This window comes from Oreochromis aureus, linkage group 16, assembly GCF_013358895.1.
Source record: "Oreochromis aureus strain Israel breed Guangdong linkage group 16, ZZ_aureus, whole genome shotgun sequence".
Taxonomy (NCBI): domain Eukaryota; kingdom Metazoa; phylum Chordata; class Actinopteri; order Cichliformes; family Cichlidae; genus Oreochromis; species Oreochromis aureus.
In genome coordinates this window covers 20342918-20364023 of record NC_052957.1, presented here as the reverse complement: position 1 = coordinate 20364023, position 21106 = coordinate 20342918, and the positions used below count along the sequence as shown (strand labels likewise).

The window sequence follows — 21106 nt, the reverse complement described above, 5'->3', positions numbered from 1 at the left end:
GAACTGAACAGAACATGAAATATGCACGTTAAAGGTAATTTGAAGGACAGATCACTTGATTTGGCTGCCTGATTGGAATCTTTTCCTCGTGACAGCAGTAAAATAATTTATCCTGTTGGCATAATTGACCTCTGCAGGGCACGGTAATTGACCTTGCCGCTAAGGAGAGGGTGTTGCTGAGCCAGCACTGTGGGATTTGAAGGAAAACGGGGGTATTAACATGAGGTGGGAAGTGGGGGGGGGGGTGTAGATTTCAATAAGTCATCATCGTGGGATGTGCAGCTATTCAAAAGTGTTACTACAGTGTCACTTTTTACTGTGTTGGCCCAGGATACATAACTGTCAGGACACACTGTACCTTCTCTTGGCAGCATCACGTTCCTGCTGGACGAGAAAAGAGAAGTTTCAGTCCCACAGGATGTCAAAAAGAGAATACCAGCTATCCGCAGCAAACTCAGATCACCATCCCGCCACAGTACCCAGTTGGCTCCCGCGTTTTATCATTACGCACATTACCAGCAGCTGACGCATTGAGATCAGGAGAATTTTTTTGCGTCATCATGACTGCTGTGTTATATGACCATATATGGGGTCATTTCAGTTTCGTGTACAGGGTGTACTTTTCAGATTTTCTACGCTATAACGTCCTATCGCCTTAGATATTTTGGGCATATGTTCACCCAGAATAACTGTTTTCACACCGCCACGCTCTGTTTCTGAATGGGGGAAGACAAACACAAAGATGAAGCAGTAAAAAACAAAAAACAAAACAAAAAACACCAAAATACAAAAAAAAACCCCAAACATATTGTAACTGAGCAGCTCTGGCAAACATGAATAAATCAGCAGGCGACCGCGTTATGCAATAAAACACACTGCACTCTGTGTCATCCTTGTCATTTCTTGTACTAGTTATTCCGCACGAAGAATTGGGTGCTTTCGCTTAAGAGTAAAAAAAAAAGGGAGGGAGGGGGGACCGGGAGAATATCCCGCTTACACTGTGAATGCGGGCTGTTCTGGCTGGACGGCTCAGGGGGAATATTAAATTCATGTGCCAGAGCTGCAGAGTCGACTAGGTGATGCTTGTTTACCAGTTGGAGAACACTGGAATGACTCCCTCTAGAGTTAAAATATGGTCAAAGTGTAGTGAGAGAGAAAAAACAAACACCCATGGTAAGAAAATTTCCGACAGTGAAACAATACCTGTAAATTATACGTGTATAAAACCAGTTACGCGTCATATATTCGTTCTGTGCATATAACTGATCTATACTCAGGTTATATTTTTCGTAATCCACCCCGTAACGCCTTAAATGACGCAAATGATGGCTTTGTGAATCGGGGACATCTCGTTTGAGTAGTTGGGACCGGGCTATATCCTGCTAAAAAAAAACGTACACTAAAGCCAAACGATGGATCATAGGAATAGGGATGCTATAAATAAAGCTACAGTCCTAACTGACTACACGCAAATGAGTCGGAAGAGGGCAGTGATAGTAGGAGGGCTCTCTCGCTCTCGCTCTCTTTCCTTTCTCACTCCAGCATTCATTCCTTTTCCACCAATAAACCCAATGAGCTGAGTGCGCACCGCCCACCGTTGGTGAGTGCGTATTTTTTTCGTCTCCTTTCCCTTCTTTTTTTTAAAACCGGAGCTGGATGTGTAGATCGTCACATGTTGTTTCACCCTCTTCGGCCCGGACACCAGCAGACATGTGTTATTTATCGCTCGGCTGTGGGAGAAGACGAATGAACGTGAAACCGGCTCTGGAAGTAGAGGATTAAAAGAAAGCGCGTCGTTTCTTTTACAACTAAAGGGAACGGAAGCATTGTGTCTGATAAGAGGAGGACGCGAGAATGGCGAGTCCGCCGAACGCCGGTGATCAGTCGTTATTGGCCAGTAACGCGAACAACGGCATCAAGAAATGCGGATACCTGAAAAAGCAGAAACACGGACATAAGCGCTTTTTTGTTTTAAAGGAGCCGAGCGAAGGTTTCCCTGCCCGGTTGGAATACTACGAGAGCGAGAAGAAATGGAAAAATAAATCGGCCCCGAAGAGAGTCATCCCTCTGGACTGCTGTCTCAATATCAGCAAGAGAGCGGACGCAAAATACAAATATCTTATTGCTCTTTATACCAAGGATGAGTATTTTGCCTTGGCGACGGAAAACGAGCAGGAACAGGAGAGCTGGTACCGGGTGCTGACGGATTTAATGGCAGAGGGGAAAGTATATGACGGCTCGGCGTCTAACTCTGCGTCCTCGCTGGTTGGCTACGACGAGTCGAGCTACGGTGTAATAACACCGGTGACCGCCGCCTACAAGGAGGTATGGCAAGTAAATCTAAAATCTAAAGGTCTCGGACAGAGCCGAAATTTGACAGGGGTGTACAGGCTGTGTCTCTCCAGCCGGACTATCAGCTTCGTTAAGCTTAACTCTGATGTTGCCTCAGTCATCTTGCAGCTGATGAATATCCGGAGGTGCGGCCACTCTGACAGCTTTTTCTTCATAGAGGTTGGCCGATCTGCATCCACGGGTCCGGGGGAGCTGTGGATGCAGGCGGATGACTCTGTGGTGGCTCAAAACATTCACGAAACTATTTTGGAGGCCATGAAAGCCATGAAGGAGCTGTCGGAATTCCGCCCGCGCAGCAAAAGCCAGTCATCTGGTACAAACCCCATCTCTGTACCCACGCGGAGGCACCTGAATAATCTACCCCCGAGCCAGACCGGGCTTCCCCGGCGGTCGCGTACTGACAGCATGGCTGCGACCTCTCCTGTGAGCAAATGCTCCTCGTGTCGATTACGCACTGCGAGCGAGGGCGACGGCACCATGGCACGCACTATGTCAGTCACCGGGAGCCCCCTTAGCCCAGGGGTCCACAGGACCCTGCTGAGCAGATCTCATACCATTACTGCACGCCCTTCTCTGACGTTTGAATCTTCCACCCTCCAGCATAGTAAGTCCATGTCTATGCCTCTGTCTCCTTCTCCACCTGTGACCACTGCTTGTCCAGGCCATGCATCTTCCTGCCAAGACAGCGGTGCCCCTCGCCCCTCCAGCTGCAGTGCATCCTTCTCAGGCTCTCCCAGTGATGCTGGCTTTATATCATGTGAGGAATTTGGCTCTAGCCCTGCGGAGGCACGAGACCTCAGGTTACCGCTTACTCTCCGCAGCAACACTCCGGAGTCCCTCAAAGCAGACACCCCCCCTTCCCGGGATGGCAGTGAGCTTGACGGCTACATGGTAATGGAGCGTCAGAATCAGAATGGTTACCGGTGGTTACCAGAGTTTGACAAGGTGTATCGAAAGCGCACATACTCCCTCACCACGCCCCGTCAGCAGAGGGGTCCCCCCCAAGTATCTTCAGCCTCCCTGGATGAGTATACGCTTATGAGGGTAACATACACCAGTGGAAGTCAGTCTTCTCGCAGGTGTCACACCGCGTCTCCTAAAGGGATAAGTCTGGAGGATTACAGAGATGTTCAGATTGCTTCAAATGGTCACCAAGGCGACAGTGGCTATATGCCCATGATGCCTGGCGTGGCTCCTCTGACACCCGGGTCTAAGGATGACCCCTACATGCCCATGAGCCCTATGTGTGTATCTGCTCCAAAGCAAATCATCAACCCTCATATAAAATCCTCCTCAATGGGGCTGGCCCCGCGCATACACTCCCCTGGGGGTGTTTCTCTGGAGGACAGTGGCTACATGCCCATGTGGTGTGCAACTAAGATGTCAGTGGACAGCAACGATGGGAAGCTCACCAATGGAGAATACCTGAATATGTCTCCTGTTGACACACAGGTGTCTCTTACACCCCCAGATTATATTCTAAGTCCTACAGGAGATCCCAGCCTCCCGCCAAGCCACAGGCAGCCTTATTCTTGCAGTTCTCTACCAAGATCACTTAAAGGACATTTGCAGCGCAGTGGGTCCACTGACACAGATCAGTATGTGGTGATGAGTTTACAGAGACAACGGATAGAAGAGGAATCCAACTACTGTCCTATCTCTTCAGGAAACTCTGCAACCAATGGCACTGTGGCAAGACCAGCCACTCCATCTTCTACTCCATCTCCTCTCAGAGTGGCTTGGATAGATGGAGGTCTGGTACACCGGAGTAGGGTCTGTCGGCCTACCCGTCTGGCTTTGGAATCCCTCAAAACACTACCATGCATGAGTGAACACCCTCTTCCTTCAGAGCCACGCAGCCCCGGAGAATACATTAACATAGACTTTAGCAGTGTTAACCACAACGCAACCACAGAGTCAAAGAGCCCTGAGTCCTCTGTAACCGCAGAGACGGGATCCCGGTCACTCTCAGGCTATGCTAATATTGATGTCAGCTCCACGGTTCAGCAGGGATCACACCAAACTAACTGTACAGACACAGCTGAACTGTTGACATGCCATAGTCTAGTTACCACTCAGCAGGAAACACAGGGAGTTGAAGAGGAGGAGGTGGAGGAAGATAAAAGCACAGAGGGACAGGCAAAGAAGAGGGGTGTTGTAGAGGAGTATCCTCTTCCACAGCAAGGAAGCCTTAAGTGTCAGCCTGGTCCAGTCAGTGACGACTACACTGAGATGACCTTTAGTCCTCCTGACCCTTTACCTGCTCTATGCACAACTCCCCGCCCGACCAGCCCTACTGCTTGTGTCCAGAGACTCAGCCTTGAGAGCAGCATAGTAGATGTGGTGCCCCCTGTGCCTGTGGAATCTTTTCTCAAGGGAGGTCCTTCATTATCTGTTACCGTTGTAGATCCACACAGGGGGGCCAAAGTTATCCGGGCTGACCCTCATGGACGTCGTCGTCACAGTTCTGAGACCTTCTCTTCCACCACCACTGTCACACCCGTGTGCCCATCCTTTGCCAGTGACACTAAACGGCACAGCTCTGCCTCTGTGGAGAACGTATCTCGCACAGTTCGTAGCTCTGAAGGACTCGGTGAGGAGTACAGCAGTCCCATGTGCAGGGAAACGTCAGCTGGCTATCAAAATGGACTTAACTACATTGCCTTAAACTTGATGGAGGGAAACCTTGGGGGATGCCGGTTAGGGGGCTGTGATGATCTCCTGAGGTTCAAGACAGCCTGTGGATGCAAGGGGGGCCTGAATGGTTTCAACTCTAGCCCCTATGCCAGCCTGGGATTTAAGGAGACTACTGCTGCTGCTGTGAAAGGTGAGCATTGTCACACATGTCCCACACACACTCATTCATTCAGTGCATTTTCATTCATGAAGGGAGTGGCGTCAGGGTTGGAGTAGGATAGAGATCCGCCTCAGGGCAACTGTGTACTCTGCAGAGATAGGCCACACGTAATGTTGTTTGCAACACTTCTGGGCTCGTTTTCAGTCCCAAAGTTGATAATAATTACCTCTAGAGAACAAAAACAGCCTCAGTGGTTTGTCTGCAGGAGCGTCTGTGTGTCTGCCCCTTGCTGTCAGTTTGTCGTTTCCACTGCGACTTAAAAAGCTGACACTGTTTATTTTTCTTGAAAGCTCTTATGTGGCCATATAATTGTGACTGACCATCACTGCAATATCCGAGATAACAGCCTACAGACTTATGTAATCCGGTGTAGTAAACTACAGTAGCTTAGAGAAGCAAACTAGTTGTCAACATTGCTTGTTGGGTGTAGGCTGTAATGTTTAGACAGGATTAGTCACCTACTTGTCACACCCAGGACACGCTGACAAATCTCGAGGCTGTGTGATGTTGATCCTGTTTTTAAAACTGTGGGGTATTTTCTCTCAAATAAAAGCCCTGAATTAGACGGTTGAATAAAAGCGGTGGGGCATGCCGAATAACAAACACATTCTGTGGAACATGTTGCCTCCTTGTCTCCCTCCCCTCCCCACGTCCCAGAGGACGCAAACTCCCCTTTATTAAAATTGAATCTTTCTGCATCGTTGCTTTTTTTGAAATGCTTTTATTTTAAAAACTTATGGTTATCTGCCTTCACGTTTGCTGTTCCGTTTATGTGAATGGTCTGTCCTGGTTCCCTCTCAGTGACGCAGTTTTGCACCGCGTCAGTGTTTCAAAAAAACATCTGATCTGATTCAGTGACGCATGCAGCGCTACACATGATGCCTCTATGGAAGCTGCTCGAAGGCGGCAAAAAGCACTTGCTGTTGGTAAATCTGAAACGGTGTGTTGCACAGACCTCAGAGAGCCGTGTGTGAATAAGCAGCAAAATCGTTGAGTTGAAGGAGAAGAGTTGTTATGAAAATATTATTTACACGGATGGATGACATGGCAGGGACATGTCAGAAGTTGCTGTTGTTTCTAAAGAAAATACACAGTGTTGAGATCATAGTGACTCAGGAGTCAGTGTTCCTGATGGTGAAATACAAGAGTTTAATTGCTGTTTGTGGTTTCACAACTAAGTTGTCTCTTTGTCTCAGCTGGCTCTCATGCTGTGAGAGCGCAGCCAGTGTGGAGCTCGGTGCAAGTCATCGGGTTCCCCAGAAAAACAAGTGAGTCAGTTGTTTATCAATTGTCAGGTACTGGGTTTCAGGACTGGAATGTGGGCAGTGTGCAAAGGTTGCTGGGAGAGGTGAATGCTCACTTGTTTTTCCAACCTGCTGGGATGAAATCGGGAGGGGAGGGGCTCTTTTTTTCATTATGAGCAACTTCACAAATCGTCCAATGAGCTGTTGGGGTTTTTTTTTTGTTTGTTTGTTTGTTTTTGTTTCTTTTTTACACAGGAGACTTGTCTGAACACATGTGACTCGTGTGCACCTGAGGCACCCACAGGTATACGTGAGAATTCGCTGTGATCTGGTACGTTTATGTTCCGGGAATTTTTTTTTTTTTTTTACCCTTGGTGCAAGGCTAGAGGAGCAGGGGTGGAGGAAGGAGGGAGGTGAAAGAACAATGGTGATGGATGGTTGACTTGTTTTGTTTTTCATGTAGAGCAAAATGGACTATTGAGCTGCTGGCAGAAGGCAGAGAGTGGGTGAGAGGGAAGAATGGAAGAAAAATGCTGAATGATAGAAAGATCAGTGCCTTCCCAACAAGCAGCCGCTGGCCTTTGCTTTGGTAACTTTAGTACATGTGGCTACAACAGCGAGGAAAGTTGTTGATACTCGCATCCAAATACATAACATTCCGATACGAGAGGAAAAATAGGGCCCGTCTGTTTACTACAAGATGGCAGGCTTTACCACATTCTCATCTTATCACTGAGTGAACCATAGTTTGCATTCCCGCTTGTATATCACGCTGTCACAGGTACATTACGAAATCACCTCATTTGGCACTGTGGTGTGAAGGGGAGGGAGGACGTTATAAAAATGCAAGAAGATCTTGACTTTCTGTATGAAAATCCTAAAATATGGCTCAGTTGAGTCTGTGTATTTCAAGTGTTACAGAGGGAGCGAGAGAGAGAGAATGGGGTGGTAGTGGCGCAGTGTGTTGCATGGCTTTCAGTGCAAGCTTTGGGCAAGTGTCAGCTTCTTGAACTTTGGGCTAGTTTTTGTGAGTGGGGGATGTTACCGGAGCATTACCACTAATCTAAAGAAAAAGAGAGGCACGTGCACTCCTTTTTTTTACTCCTTTTATTTGGCTCATCCTCATATCTACTTTTAGAGTATCTACACTGCCACTTATCATATCACTATAAAAGCCTCTTTATTATCCGCCTGCCATCTTCTTTTCCCTACCCTGTCCTCATTTATCGAGTGCTTGTCTCTCTGACTGTAAGCAGTCTTGCATGAATGCAGACAGCAGAGAAAGATTCACGCTTTCCATTTGTGGGCCCAGACCCCCCTGCATCCCCCCCAAAATACAGACACACACATTTTGACTTTGTGTGCCTCTCCCATGTGCGTACACACACACACACAGGCATCAGCAGATGGTGGAGGGGTTGGGTGTGGGTGTGGGGTCAGGGGGTTTGCACCTGCCTCGCCAAGCAGTGCTCACTGGTTATCTGGCCCTTCAGAGGAGAGTGACAATACGCTAATGACTGGCTGCCATCTGCTACGACGGCTACAGGAGAAGGTTGTGGGCGTGGCCAAGCACTCTCAAGGAGCCACCAACCCCCCCCCCCCTCATCCAATGCATCCCTCCCCCAACCCAAATCCCTTCTTCCTCTCTTCAAGCATTGTTTTTGTTTTCAGTAATCATGTGACACCCCACGCCACACACCTTCTCCATATTGGTGCGTTCACAGGCCTTTTGTTTTTCCTGTTGTTTTGCGACCTCAGTGGGCCGTGTCTGATTGCTGAAGGCCATAAAGGATTACCTAACAATGCACTAAAAAAATTAGCTAATCATGTCTGAGTAGAGCAGCTGACAAGACACTTTACTTCTCTTGCTGCTCGGGGGAAATCCATTACATAAATACTGCTGTTTTTTTACGACTTTTATGGCTTTTTTTGTTAATTCCAGTGCATTTAAAAACGTCATGTGTGGCTCTGGGAAACAGTGGTGACTGTTTTCACTATGAGACAGAAGAGTTAGTCATAAAAATAATAAACAGTTATAGCCTTAGGCCTCAGTTATGTTTATGAGCTGGTGGAAAAGTATGACATCTTCATGTCTGACATTTTTGTTGTTGTTGATCAAATTAATTGAGAATCATCATATACATAAAGCGTTTCCTGTAGAAAGTGCACAGAGAATAGCTTTACTCGGGTTTTTGGCTCCACGCAGCATTTTGAGGAACCCAGAGTCTCTGTCCTCACCTGTCCTGTACACTCCTCCCATCCCCTCCCCACGCACATACGCACACAGACACTCATGAACAGCGCTCCAGGCTGTCTGATACATAACTCTTTGAGCAAACTAGGGCGGGATGTTCTAGCGCTAGATGAAAACAAAGTTAACCTCCCGTATCCTCATTTTAGCTTGGAGGTAAGAAGGATTACATTCACGTCAGGATTAGGCATTGTTTAGTAGCTTGGTTTTTTGTTGTTTTTTTTAATGTAGAGGAAGAGACACTGTGACTGTGAGTGGACATTTTATCGTAATTATACCCACAAAGCATATTAAGTGAGTTTAGTCTTGGCTGCTAGCTAATTATACCCTTTTTTTTCAGTCATAAGCAGACCGGCTCCTCATGAACTCTTTCCCAACTTTCTGACCTCCCCACTTGCTTTATTAATGCTCTTCTGTAGAGCTGATAGTCATACACTAAGTTTTGTTATGTTTTAAAAAGCTTAATTATATAAGCTTTTTTTCTGGTGCTTTTATAACTAAGCAGTTGAAATAATTCACAAACACATAGTTTCATATTCTCAGCTGTGAGGATTTGTTCATTATTATCATTATTATTATTATTATTTTATTCGAGGTAACCGTAAACTGAATGGTTTTGCATTTTTGACATACTAAGCAAAACATCCAAATGTGTCAGAGGAGCTTAGGGAAACTGATTTGCTTCTGGAGTTTTTTCCCCTCCACCTTTTTTTGTAGACCAAATGATTTACTGAGGAACTAATTGCCAGATTAATCAATAATCCGTGTGAACTGCTGCAAGTGGATAATGCGACACGATGAGGAACGCCATAGCTCTGTATGCAATAGTGAGTCAGCTGGATTGCAGCTGAGCATTGTTTTTCTTTTTTTTTGTTGTTGTTTAGCTGGTGAGATGAAGGTGTGGGAGGTCAGAGGTGAAGTCAGTCACTCAGTGTTTGTTCACTGAAGATTAGAGAGGAGGTAGCAGGGCAGGAATGTAAACAGAGCAGATCTGAGCCTGCTGATCTCTCCTTGTTTGTCTGCAGGTTCGTTTCCAGTCTACCCCACGATAAAAGCGAAAACAGCAGTTTGCAGTCCGCTTCCTTTCTCTTGAATGTTGCTCAGAGTTGCAGTTGGAGTAGTTCCCTTTAAAGCCTGTTCATTTATCTCATTGACAACATCAAGCTACTCAAGTCTGTGGTGGTTACAGTCAGAGTAACTTGTTTACTCTGACTCTGAAGCTCTAGAGAGGAGGCTGCTAATACATGCCTGTGTGTATGTGTGTGTGTCTTATCCCTGAATGGAGCATAGCTAAATTTAGCCTGTGAGAACTAAATAAATAATGAACAGAGCCCAAGTCTACGTGTGTGTGTGTGTGTGCGTGTGTGTGTGTGCTTGTGTGTGTGTGTGTGGGTTGGGACAGGGGGCACAGACAAGAGTTGTTGGGAGGGGCGGAGGAATGTGTGTCTGTGCTCCAAAAAGAGGAGGGGTAGAAGCCATTGGGTTCATTCCCCCATTAGACCTCTGTCCTCTTCTCTCAATAACATCCCCCTCCCCAAATCTTCCTGCCCACCCACGCTTTCTTCACTCAGATTCTATTTAAATGGTGTGTTTCGAACAGAAAATGTGTGTTTGCGCAGTCCCTATATGCACTTGCAGGATTGTCCACAAACAAGGAAGTGTGTTTATGTTCATGGCTACACCTGGTTGCTAATCTGAGCTGTTAGTGATTCAACACTCCTTCCCGGCAGATCTCAGTCATTCTCACCTATGTGCCTGCCTATACAGGCCGTCGACTGGCCCAGCCCCTCCAGAAACAGACACACACACATATACACGCACACACACTTGACTGTTATGGTCCATCGGTCCCATGACCTCACTGCATTCCCGTTCCTCTCTGTCAGGTTGATTCTGTTACTGTGTTTTTTCCACCCCTTCCCAACACGGCCTTTCCACTGTATTCTGCCTCTGACACCCGTGGCGATAAAGACACAGAGCTCGCTCAGCACCAGGTAGCCTCAAGAGTGAAATCATCTCCTCTGTTATTCAAATGAACTCAGTGGTTCCACAGTTTTGCATCACAGACGTCCCCGAGCAGCAGTAAAGGTGCCCTGGCATTTCCAGTTTAGTTTTTTTTTTTTTTTAAAGCTTTTGATTGGACATCAGGATCAGCATCAATTTACATTTATAGCCAGTATGTATAGGGAAAAAAGCCCAGAACACTCGTGTGCCTGTTTACGGTGAGAATAGCTGAGGAGGGGGGCTGCAAGGGCTGAATGAAAGGTTTGTTTTAGAGAATGACGATCACATCCAGCTTTGTGAAAACGGCTCTTGTTCACGACTGGGGAAGAGAGAGAGGGGAGACAGCAAATGAGGGAAGAAATGCAGCCACAGACTGCGTGTGTGTGTGTGTCTCTGCGTGTGTGTGCGGGTCACCCAGCCAAGACTTCCGCTCCTATTTGATAGCTCTGCATGCAAATGAAACCTCACAAACATGTACACAGGGGCAAGGGTCAGTGCAGCTTTCCACTGGGAGAAAAGCAACACTCTCAAAGACTCTGGGTTCATGGTATTTGAAAGTATATAGCTGCGGTATGTGTGGGAGCAATTAAGAATACCTGTTTGTTAGTGTGTGGGAGTGTTGTTGGCGTGACGTTTGCTATCACTGGAGACGCCCCTGTTTCAGCTGCACAGTGCTAAATGCCACTTTCCCTTTTTTTTCCCCTGCCGTAAAAGCACCTGCCACTTGAGTGTCTACCAGCTGAGGAATACACACAGACACACATACTCATACACGAAAGCAGGCCTCTTGAAGAGCACTCATTCCTTACTTGGTAGCAGAGTGACCTTCCCCTCCCCTCGATTGTTCTGTCCTACATAATAAATGATGCATACTGTATGTACACGCTTAAATTAAGTTTCTGAGGGGAATATTGACTTGGAAATCTTATTTACTTATATTTCATTTCATTTCTACAAATTACATGATAAGAAACTAACTGTCTTTTCTTCTTCTTCTTTCAGAATGAAGGCTGATGGGTCTTCCCAACTTGCCCCCCCTCCTCCTCCTCCTCCTCTTCTTCCTGTGAATGTAGGATTTCACTTCAGCCAGATGCCGAGGTCGCCAGAGCGACAGCTGGACCTTGCGCTGTAGCCCATGTCCTTTGACCCTTCTGCCGCCTCTGGGGGTTACGGGGACGGCCATCGCCATGGAAACACGGACATTTGACCCTCCCTCCTTTTTTGTGGCACCTAAACATTCTGGTGCCATTGCTGCTGTAGTGCTAGATTTAAACAAACAAACAAACAGAAAACTAACAACCGACTTTCAATTCTAAGCATAGTTAGGTAACTATGTGTCTAGGTACGTCAGCCTGCAGTATATTATGTTCATCGCTGGTATTGTTATTATCAATTATACAATTTCAACTGGCTTTCTAATGGCTTCAACCAGTAGTTGCCAGACATTCACACCTGAAAACCTGTGAACCAAACTTGGAGAGCATGCGTGCGCAAACATGCACGCAAAACCCTTCATGCATACAGATGACATGTATTTATTTATTTATCGTGTATGGGTGTATGCATTCATTGAAATGTGTGAGAATTTGTAAACAGATTGTACTGCAAAAAGAGACGGCATTTATGAACATATTTAAAATCAAAGGTAACATTTGCTAAAAAACAAATAAACCCTACCTCAGCACCAAGTTACACAGTAGAATTCTATATATATATAAAATATTTATTTTCAAAGGTGAATGTTTTTTAAAAAGTCACCGATCCAAAGCCTTACTCCAGCCATCAGCCCCCACCTGATGGATTTTCTTTTCTTTTTTTTTTAGGTTGGACCTCTAAACACGCAGTATATCAAAGATTTAACTGATCATCACAGAGACTGAATGTTCATTAGAGCCGAATGAGAGACGACCTCTCTGAGATTAAGTTCCCTCTCTCCCCACATTTATGACTAGATTATGTATTAGAAATCCAGAGTAATATATTTATTATTGTACCTTTAAATGGAGGATTCATACACACTAAAATAATACTTGGAGGATGTTAGAGAAATAGGTGACATTGCATTGCAAATGCATGCAGCTGTGACAAATGTAACTGCAGCATGAGCCAGGTCCACCTGGACCTGATCATGTGATCTGTGGCCTGTCTGAGTAAGAGTCTCAGCACCTTTTAAACACTACACCAACTCACCCGCCGTTCACCTAAAATATCCTGCACACCTGTCAGGACAAGGGACTGAAACGTGAATGTTTGAAGTTATTTATACAGAGCGACTGGACAGCCCAGTGTCTCACATTTTCTCACCTGATGCCTCATTGTGGAGCTCTGTCACACCACGCCAGGCAGCACTGAGCAATGTGGTGCATGCAGGACTGCTGCAGGACTCAGTCTAACTGGCTGTTCAAAAAGCCACTCAATAGCTTGAATCCATGGCCTCCACTGCATGGTCTTGCATTTACAAACTTGTCTAGATTGTAACACAGGACACACTGAATGTAGTACATGCTGTGTTCCGAGACTGGGAGCGCGCAACCCGACAAACACAACAACAGCAACAGTGAAACATGCAGAGGTACCGAATGGGAACTACAACACAGACACAAGCCGAATAAACGAAAGAAACCAGGGGAAGTATCTTATTATTTATCTGAACTCACAGGTACTTAACCTTTGCCTATATACTGTAAATAGCGCAGCGTTACATCGAAAACGTGTAAGCAAATGCTGAGAAACTTTGAGTGTTAAGTTAAATAACTTATGTTGTTTTTAATGTACATAGTTAAATATTTGAGTGAACTTTCTGATACAACAGAAGCACTAATTAAGTTATAACGCTAACCAGGATGGTTTGGTTTTGATTTTTGATTTTTTTTTTAAAAACCGATATGGGATGGTCTTGTAAAGCGGATGCCACTATGACGACATTTTCTAATGCTGTAATTCTAAAAAACAAAAACAAGAAAAAAAAAGATTTTAAAGAAATCAATAATACTTGACATAATTAATTCTTGATACTTAGGTACACCACAAATGGCTTATATGCAATATTTACACTTTTAAAAAGAAATTAGTTTACAAGGACGAACCAAATGTATAAATACTGTTAATAATGTTTGTTAAACCTTAATTCAAATTTTTGCTGTTTGTACATTTTTTTCCTTCGATTTTGAAACGGAAACTTTTTCCTGCTTGTTTTTGCTAATCGAGCCTGTTGGTGTTTTGAGCAGTGTTTTTTGCATTTGGATAATGTTTCCAGTTTTTAATTCAGCATCTAAAGGTTACGATATGGGCAATGGCTTACCCTGCTGTGGCTTTTCATTGTAAATATTTCATATCATGCACATTGTGATACTACTAAATGATAATTTAAACTTAGTTCATTGCTTTAGACTGTGCTGATTCTTTATAGACACATGCAATAAATAATATTTAAGAAAGCTATTTCTCTCTGTTGCTGTTCTCTTTCACACCCTGCATGAATAAGCGCTTGTCTGCGCGGATGTCTCCTGCCAGTTTAGCAGGAAAAGCTCATTATAAATGAGAAAAGTGAAGAGTGGATACTGTGTATCTCACTTCTTCCCTTATGTTCTCTGAGTGTGTGTAAATCCTTGCTTGTTATTGAGAAAGACTGAGTCAGAAACTGGGTGTAGGCCTAATCTGGTGTTGCCTCCAGCATTAGCATTGTTATTGTTTTTCTATGCTTGCCTCCCAGTCCCCACCCCCAGCTATGGTAATTAGACCAGCATGTTGAAACAGCCCCCCTGGAACTGGGAGGGGATGAATGACACAGTGGTAAAAGAAAGATTTCTCACCCTCAGCCATATGCTATCAGATTATACATTCTCAAAGATTTGCTAATTAAATGGGTAATTAATGCTGAGAAATAGGTCTGATTGTCTACTGTGACTAGTCGTGTGTCTGGAAGGGAAGGGGTGGTTGTTTGTGCAGTTGTAGGGATATGACATGTTTGCAGAGCAAGTCAAAAAGCTCAAAAGAAGGGGCGGGTTACAGAGAAATGCACAGGTAGACAGAGAGAGGCAGAAACAGAACGATAGCCTGAAGGTAGATCTCTCGTCCCAGCAGCATAAGCAGAGGCTACGAGGCTAATGAGAGCAAAATCCTAGAGACCAAAGTGTGACATACACTATTCCCTGTAAACCAAATCTCATCCATCACCGAAGTGCTCATTGCTCCTGTTCTCCCTCTTGCTTGACTTGCTCCTAACGTTTAATTAAAGACTGTACTTTATCTCATTAAATAGTAAAGAAGGGATAAAGCGTAAAGCTGCAGGCCAATTGTCCCTCTGTCTTTCTCCTCTGTTCTTTGCTGTCACAAGAGTCATGTTGTCACAGGTGAGAAGGAGAGGGGAAATAAAAACAGTCAGGCTTTTATTGCTGTGTGTTGGAAACGCTGAAGGCGGAAGAAAACCTCGCAGCAATGCGGGAAACTGGCACGTGCATCCAAGATAAAGGTATGCAAATCCCAGTTACAGTAAGATAATGCAAAGTCAATGAACTTGTTTGTGAATATCATCTGCATACTTGCCCTGCGGGTGCATGTGAATAAGCGTACGTATCAGCTGGAGTTGAGGCAGCATGTTTGTTCAACAATCAATAGGTCCATATGACTAACATAAAATATCCAGTTACCCCAGGGAGTCATCAGGCTTATGGGCAGGGACCTGCTGCCGCTCCACAGGAAATGGCTCGCTTCCGGAAAGCTGTCCGGGACACCACCGCTGCATTAGTGGTCGTGTGTGGGTGATTTTAAAAGCTTGCACAGTTTGTGGCCATTTGTGGATGTGTCCCCCACAACGGTCAGACTTTAACTGGTTCATGTGACCATCTTTCGCCAACATGCAACATATTTTCATGTCAACATAGACAAAAAAAAGAACAAAAATACAGTCACAATGTTATCTAACTAGAAGTGAGATCTATGCAAAACAGAACCATGTCACATTGCAGATGCTGCAATAAATTCAGTGTCTCCAGCATGGCACATGTATCCACGCGTGACACGTGTTGACTGCGTGTCATATTAGTGATTCGTGTTTAATAACATGTGCAGTGATCTGTTACAGACTGTGTCAAGGCATGTCAGACGAAAACAAGGAATACCTAGGGCTATAATGCAAACCTGTTCACTCATTTACTAAGGTGGCATTAGCCAGTGTACACTGCATCATTAATGATAAACATGCAGATGACTAATTGGTTTGTAGGCACAGAACATTACAACAGTCACATTTACACAATTTCATCTAAATAAATGTTTTGACATTGTTTTTTGTACCTTTCTTTGTTTTTTAAAGCTTTAAATCAGCTGTTTGTTGTTGTTACCACGTTTTAAACTGACCTTTCCAAAGGGAACGCTGGTGTGCATGTTAGATATTTAAGATTTGTAATATTTTCTTAACCCATACTTTTAAATACGAATCTCTCTTCTGTAATTATCACTGAACTATTTGGATTTAATCAGTCTTTGTCAAGGCTCCCTGTAGATGCAGTCAGGTGCTGCATGGATTCATCCATATTCAGCATCCTGGATGTTTCCCACAGATATAATAAGAAGGAATATGCACGTCTGCATTCAGCAATATTTTTTTTGCCATATTTGTATATTGTGTGGAAGATAATAGATGACAGGCTCACGAGAGAGACAGTTCATACTTCGGGCTACGGTGCTCCCGTTTTACACTTGTGAGTGTTTAACTGTACACTCGGAGCCCTGGAACACATTAACACACTCGAGTCATCCTCTCTGTGTTTTCTGCCAGCAAACCTGCAGTAAACAAGGGATTACTTCCTCTTTCGAGTGTAATGTGAGAATGCAGAAGCGGTTTCTTCCCATCCACTTTATTTACCGTCACACAAACAGCTAGAATTGCCATCCTTTGGTTTTTCTTGCCAACTAGTCAAACTGCAGTTTGCACCAGTGACATAAAAAAGACATTTTTGAGAAGTTCGAAATTCTTCAGTTATATCCACAAAGATGTTTTCAGAGGTCACGGTGGCCTTAATATTTGAACGCCATCATCCTCCCTGAGTTTAATCAGTTAATCTTAACAGTTGATGCCAAATTTGAAGAAAAGATATCGACTTTCTTAGAATAAAGCAGACCATTAAACAACCTGAAAAACAAAAAGTAGCTCCAGCCATCACTTTGAGCATAAAAACAAATGTATACTGTAAAGAACTTGTGTCAGACTTCATATAAACATATAATCAGTATTTGAGAATTTGCAAAACCAGCAAAGTCTCCATTAAGACGGTCCAAGTGTAGAAGGAGAGGGTATAGTGCTGCTAAAAAGTGGGAGTTATTTGTGAATTAGTTAACCCATAATGTGGTTTGGTTCATTCAGAATAATTTCTTTCTCAAAATGACAGGAATTAAATGAAGTTCTGTGCCTGATAAGTTAAAGAGAATTTTCCAAGGGGTTCCCAGACCATGAGACAAATAATAAATGAGTCAGTACAGAAGCTCCAGTTGAGTCTGACCCAGCATGTTTTGTACAGGAACGTGTGTGTCTGTGACAGAAGGGAGTTTGCCTGTTGCTTACTCTTCATCTATTACTGAGTGTCTCTGTGTGTTTGTAACTATATGCATGTGTGCTTGGTCAGCTTGTTCAGTAGAAATTCCCAGCTGTTTTCCAGGTAATGTTCTCACGCTTCTTTTGCATCTCCTGTTTCTCACACTGGCTGCTTTGACTATAATCCCTTCCTACAAGCACACACGCACGCATGCACGCATGCCTGCATGCACGCACGCACACATGGCCCTGCCTTTTTAATTGGCCACCAGGTGAACAACAACAACCCACCTCACACACTCAAACAAACTCACACCCCTTCCTGCCTCTGATGATAGAGAAGAAGCCACAACCAAAATGGGACGGGAGCGGGGGAATGAGCACACAAACAAACACACGCACGCAAACACACACACACAATGGGGGGAGCAAAATGTGAAGCGGGTGAAAAAAGGAAGAGGCAGGTGGGAAAGGTGGAAGACAAAGACTGGGACAGAGGAGAACGTGCGGGAACCGACAGGATGAGCTCATGCCCTCTCCTGGCACTGCCCACTTGGTGTGACTCATACCAAGCAGGTGTGTCTGCATGTGTGTTTACATCTGCTGATCAGCTCAGGGTGTGTCCTCACATTATCGTGCTGGTGAACATGTTTTTTCAAGCACAGGTAGAGCTATTCATTACATGAGTGTTTCAGCTGGTTGCCTTGTTTATCGTCACTCCGCCTGCATAATCAAAGTGACAATGAGGATAAAGAATGGCTTTTAAAATAGTTTGTCTTTTTCCCCAGAACACAAATTTAGAAAATAGCAGTCAACAGAGGGTATGATGTAAGGATTACCAGTTTAGAAACCCCTGACTACTATGTACTCCCTTGAAAGTAACCGCATCCTCCCCGAGAGCAGCAGTATGAGGGAGAGGTTTTTTTTTTTTGGAGTGGGCCCCTGCTAAAAGTCTCCTGTTCCCCTCCCTGCTTTTGCCTCAAAGTGATGGATGTGGTTGGTGGAGACAGCACACAACCTGCAGACAGCCACCAGCTCCTTAGAAGGAAACTCCATCTGCGTCCGTGGTCGCTGAATGTCAGCGAGCAGCACGTATACATATGCGTTGAGAGAGAAAGTTTGATAACGGCACAAGAATCCAAAGTCTGCTATTCATGAAGTGAGTAAACTTGCTGCTCAGATTCATCCCATGGGAAAACGTAAAAGTAATTGCACGACTCTCCGCGGATCACCAGCACCGATGTGTTGAAACGTGCAAGTCACGTATACGGTGAAAAACAGTGTACACAGTCACGGACTTCAGCACATCTCTCAGCACAAGATCAACCTTGATGAAATTCCTGTTGGCTAACATTGTGATAATTCCATGTTTTACACACCTCGATCATTTATTTAACATCAATATGAAAAATGCATGTTTTCTATTATATTATAATGGTACAATAAAAAACAAAGCAAACAGAAGATCACTGCTAAACCTTCTCATGTGCAAAATGGGATGTTTCTCTTTGATGTTCAAAACACTGAAAAAGGTGTACATGCTGAAGTAACTGCAACAAACTTTCTGTATAAATTCTTGTAAAAAGCAACTTCAGGAATGACAGGAGGACCGGAAATAGAGATTAACTTGTGTTTTTCTAACGTTTCCTGTAGATAATCTGGACCATTGTTCTCAGTTTTTCGGCATAACCTGTAAATAAAATGCGTGTCCCCTTAACTGATGACCACTAATGTTTCACGTCTCTAATCTGCATGTCGCCTCCATCTACAGTTTCCTTTATCTCTGATGATATTCTGAATTCTCCGGGCTCGTGTCTTATCTCGCCCGGTCTCGGCGTGACGCACAGAGCTGAGCAAGGTCATACAATTTCTATGCCACGCTGAGATAATGTCCTTGAATAGGAAATCTCAGAATAACTCCATGCTCTTGCTGATTGTTTCTATATTTGAGAGCAATGAATGGACAGCAACAGAGATAGAACATGAGCGAGAACCGAAGGACATTAAATGCATTCATGTGTCGATTTATACGTTTTTGACTCCTCTGGTCAAAGAGATGTATTGAGCATGTGCTGGCCCTTATGCAAGGTCCCTGGTGAGCATGTGACAAAGTCTTCTACAAAAACATGAAAATCAAACCAGCAGTAAACACAGTAGGCAAGTTGGTACAGAAAGCAGAGCTTGTGGCGTGTTAGAGGAGATGTGAGGGGGATGGGAATCTCATTTGGGAATTACCTCATTACTATATGAATGATGTAGGCTGGTAGTGGTGAGGGTAAGATAAATAATTAGCGAAACACACAAGTGAACACAAACAAGGCTTCTTGTTTTTCAGAGTGAAGTGAGAAAAGAACAAAATCGTTTATAAAACGAGGCAAGGATTCGTTTTCACAATGACAAAGGCATTTTGTTATTTCACAGTAACAAAATGGCTCTAGATACAAAAGCTGTTTCCTTGTTTGGCTTCTCCTGTGTCGGTGTAACGAAAGCTGCGTTCCATCAGTGAAATCGCACGACAGGTTTACAGAGTGCTCCACAGACACTGTCTGGAAGTGGGCCATCGGTTTCCTTCAATCACCCCGTCGTATAAGGCCGCGAAGCTGACAGCCGTCTGTAGCAGAATGATATCCCCCCTCCCCGAGCTCTAATAAACAAACACAGTGCCTCCCCGGACTCCCCCAGGTGGTCTCAGTCAACACTCTGAATGGAGCATCACTCAGTGAAGGATCAAAAGAAAGACCATGTGCCCATCACTCATCTTATCCCCCCACCTCGTCCTCCCAGCTATCCTCTCGTCCTTTTCAAGTCTCTCCCTTTCATTGATCCACCTTATTTTCGTTTAGCCCCTGTCTCATCCATCTTGGGTGTTCCTGCCTTTCTCTGAGTTCCAGACGGGCTGCGGGGCTGTAGCTGTCATCCCTCACCTGGCTTTCCCCGCTGGGACTCATAGCTCCCTGAGCATCCTGGTAAAAGACAAACACATAACACATAAACATCTTTTTGTAACTTCTCCTTTGTCTTGAGCTCTCCAGCATGCACTTTTGTTTAGATAAACTAAACACCGGATCTACTTCAATTTATTGGGGTGATGGAAATTTAGGATCCCAGGTAAAGGATCCCCACATAGCAGTTACACCTGCTAAACATTTATCATCCCGCCTCTACACTCAGGGTTAACATTATTTCAAATAAAGCTATACTTGTGTTTTACTTCATAAAGGAAACCATTGTATGTAACACATGGATGAACGTGTGTGTAATCACACCAAACTAGAGTCAAAACACAGTCTATCACAATCTCAGAAGAAACACGATGGTATTTTATTCTTGTAGACCAAGATAACACAGTCTGTCATCAATCGTTAGAGTCCTGAATCAAGGCCAACAAGCTCAACCACCAGAAAAAAAGCAAAAACAAAACACACACCAAGGAAATGTGTTAAAAATACATTTGCTGCGTTAAATTAAATGAATGAGGTTAGGTCACCTCGGTTGCCTTGGTTACAAAACTAAAGCAAACCCAGCCAGACTGAAAGAGCATATGATTGTTGCTACCCGATGTAAACAAACATTTGTCCGTCATGAAAAAGTCCTTCTCAGTCCATCCGTTCTGATCTCTTCCTTTAGCATGAGCTGGGACACCAGTTCAAGGATTTAGCCTCTAAAAACACCAAAATCATACCTGATTGCAGTTTGATCAAGGTCATGTTCATCTCCACAAGTCCCATCTTTTTCCCTTTCACCTGCAATGCACTCTGGATTTCCTCCAGAGTATCAAAAATGGTGATCCTTCAACTTGATTTTCATTTTCTGGAAGCTGATAAAGTTGCAGGAAAGCAACTGAGCGGGGACTGTGTTGATGTCGG

The 21106-nt window shown here is 44.4% G+C and overlaps 1 protein-coding gene across 1 annotated transcript; it reads left to right on the top strand.

Annotated features, from left to right (window-relative positions):
- Positions 1-1577: 1577 nt before the first annotated feature.
- Positions 1578-14149, top strand: irs2b (insulin receptor substrate 2b). Its single transcript, XM_031734559.2, has 2 exons — positions 1578-5179; positions 11711-14149. Exons 1-2 carry the CDS (start codon positions 1855-1857, stop codon positions 11713-11715), a joined length of 3330 nt encoding a protein of 1109 aa, XP_031590419.2. The 5' UTR covers positions 1578-1854; the 3' UTR covers positions 11716-14149.
- Positions 14150-21106: the final 6957 nt, after the last annotated feature.

Coding starts and splice junctions, on each gene's coding strand:
- irs2b (XM_031734559.2), top strand. CDS start 1,855: ATGGCGAGTCCGCCGAACGCCGGTGATCAGTCGTTATTGGCCAGTAAC.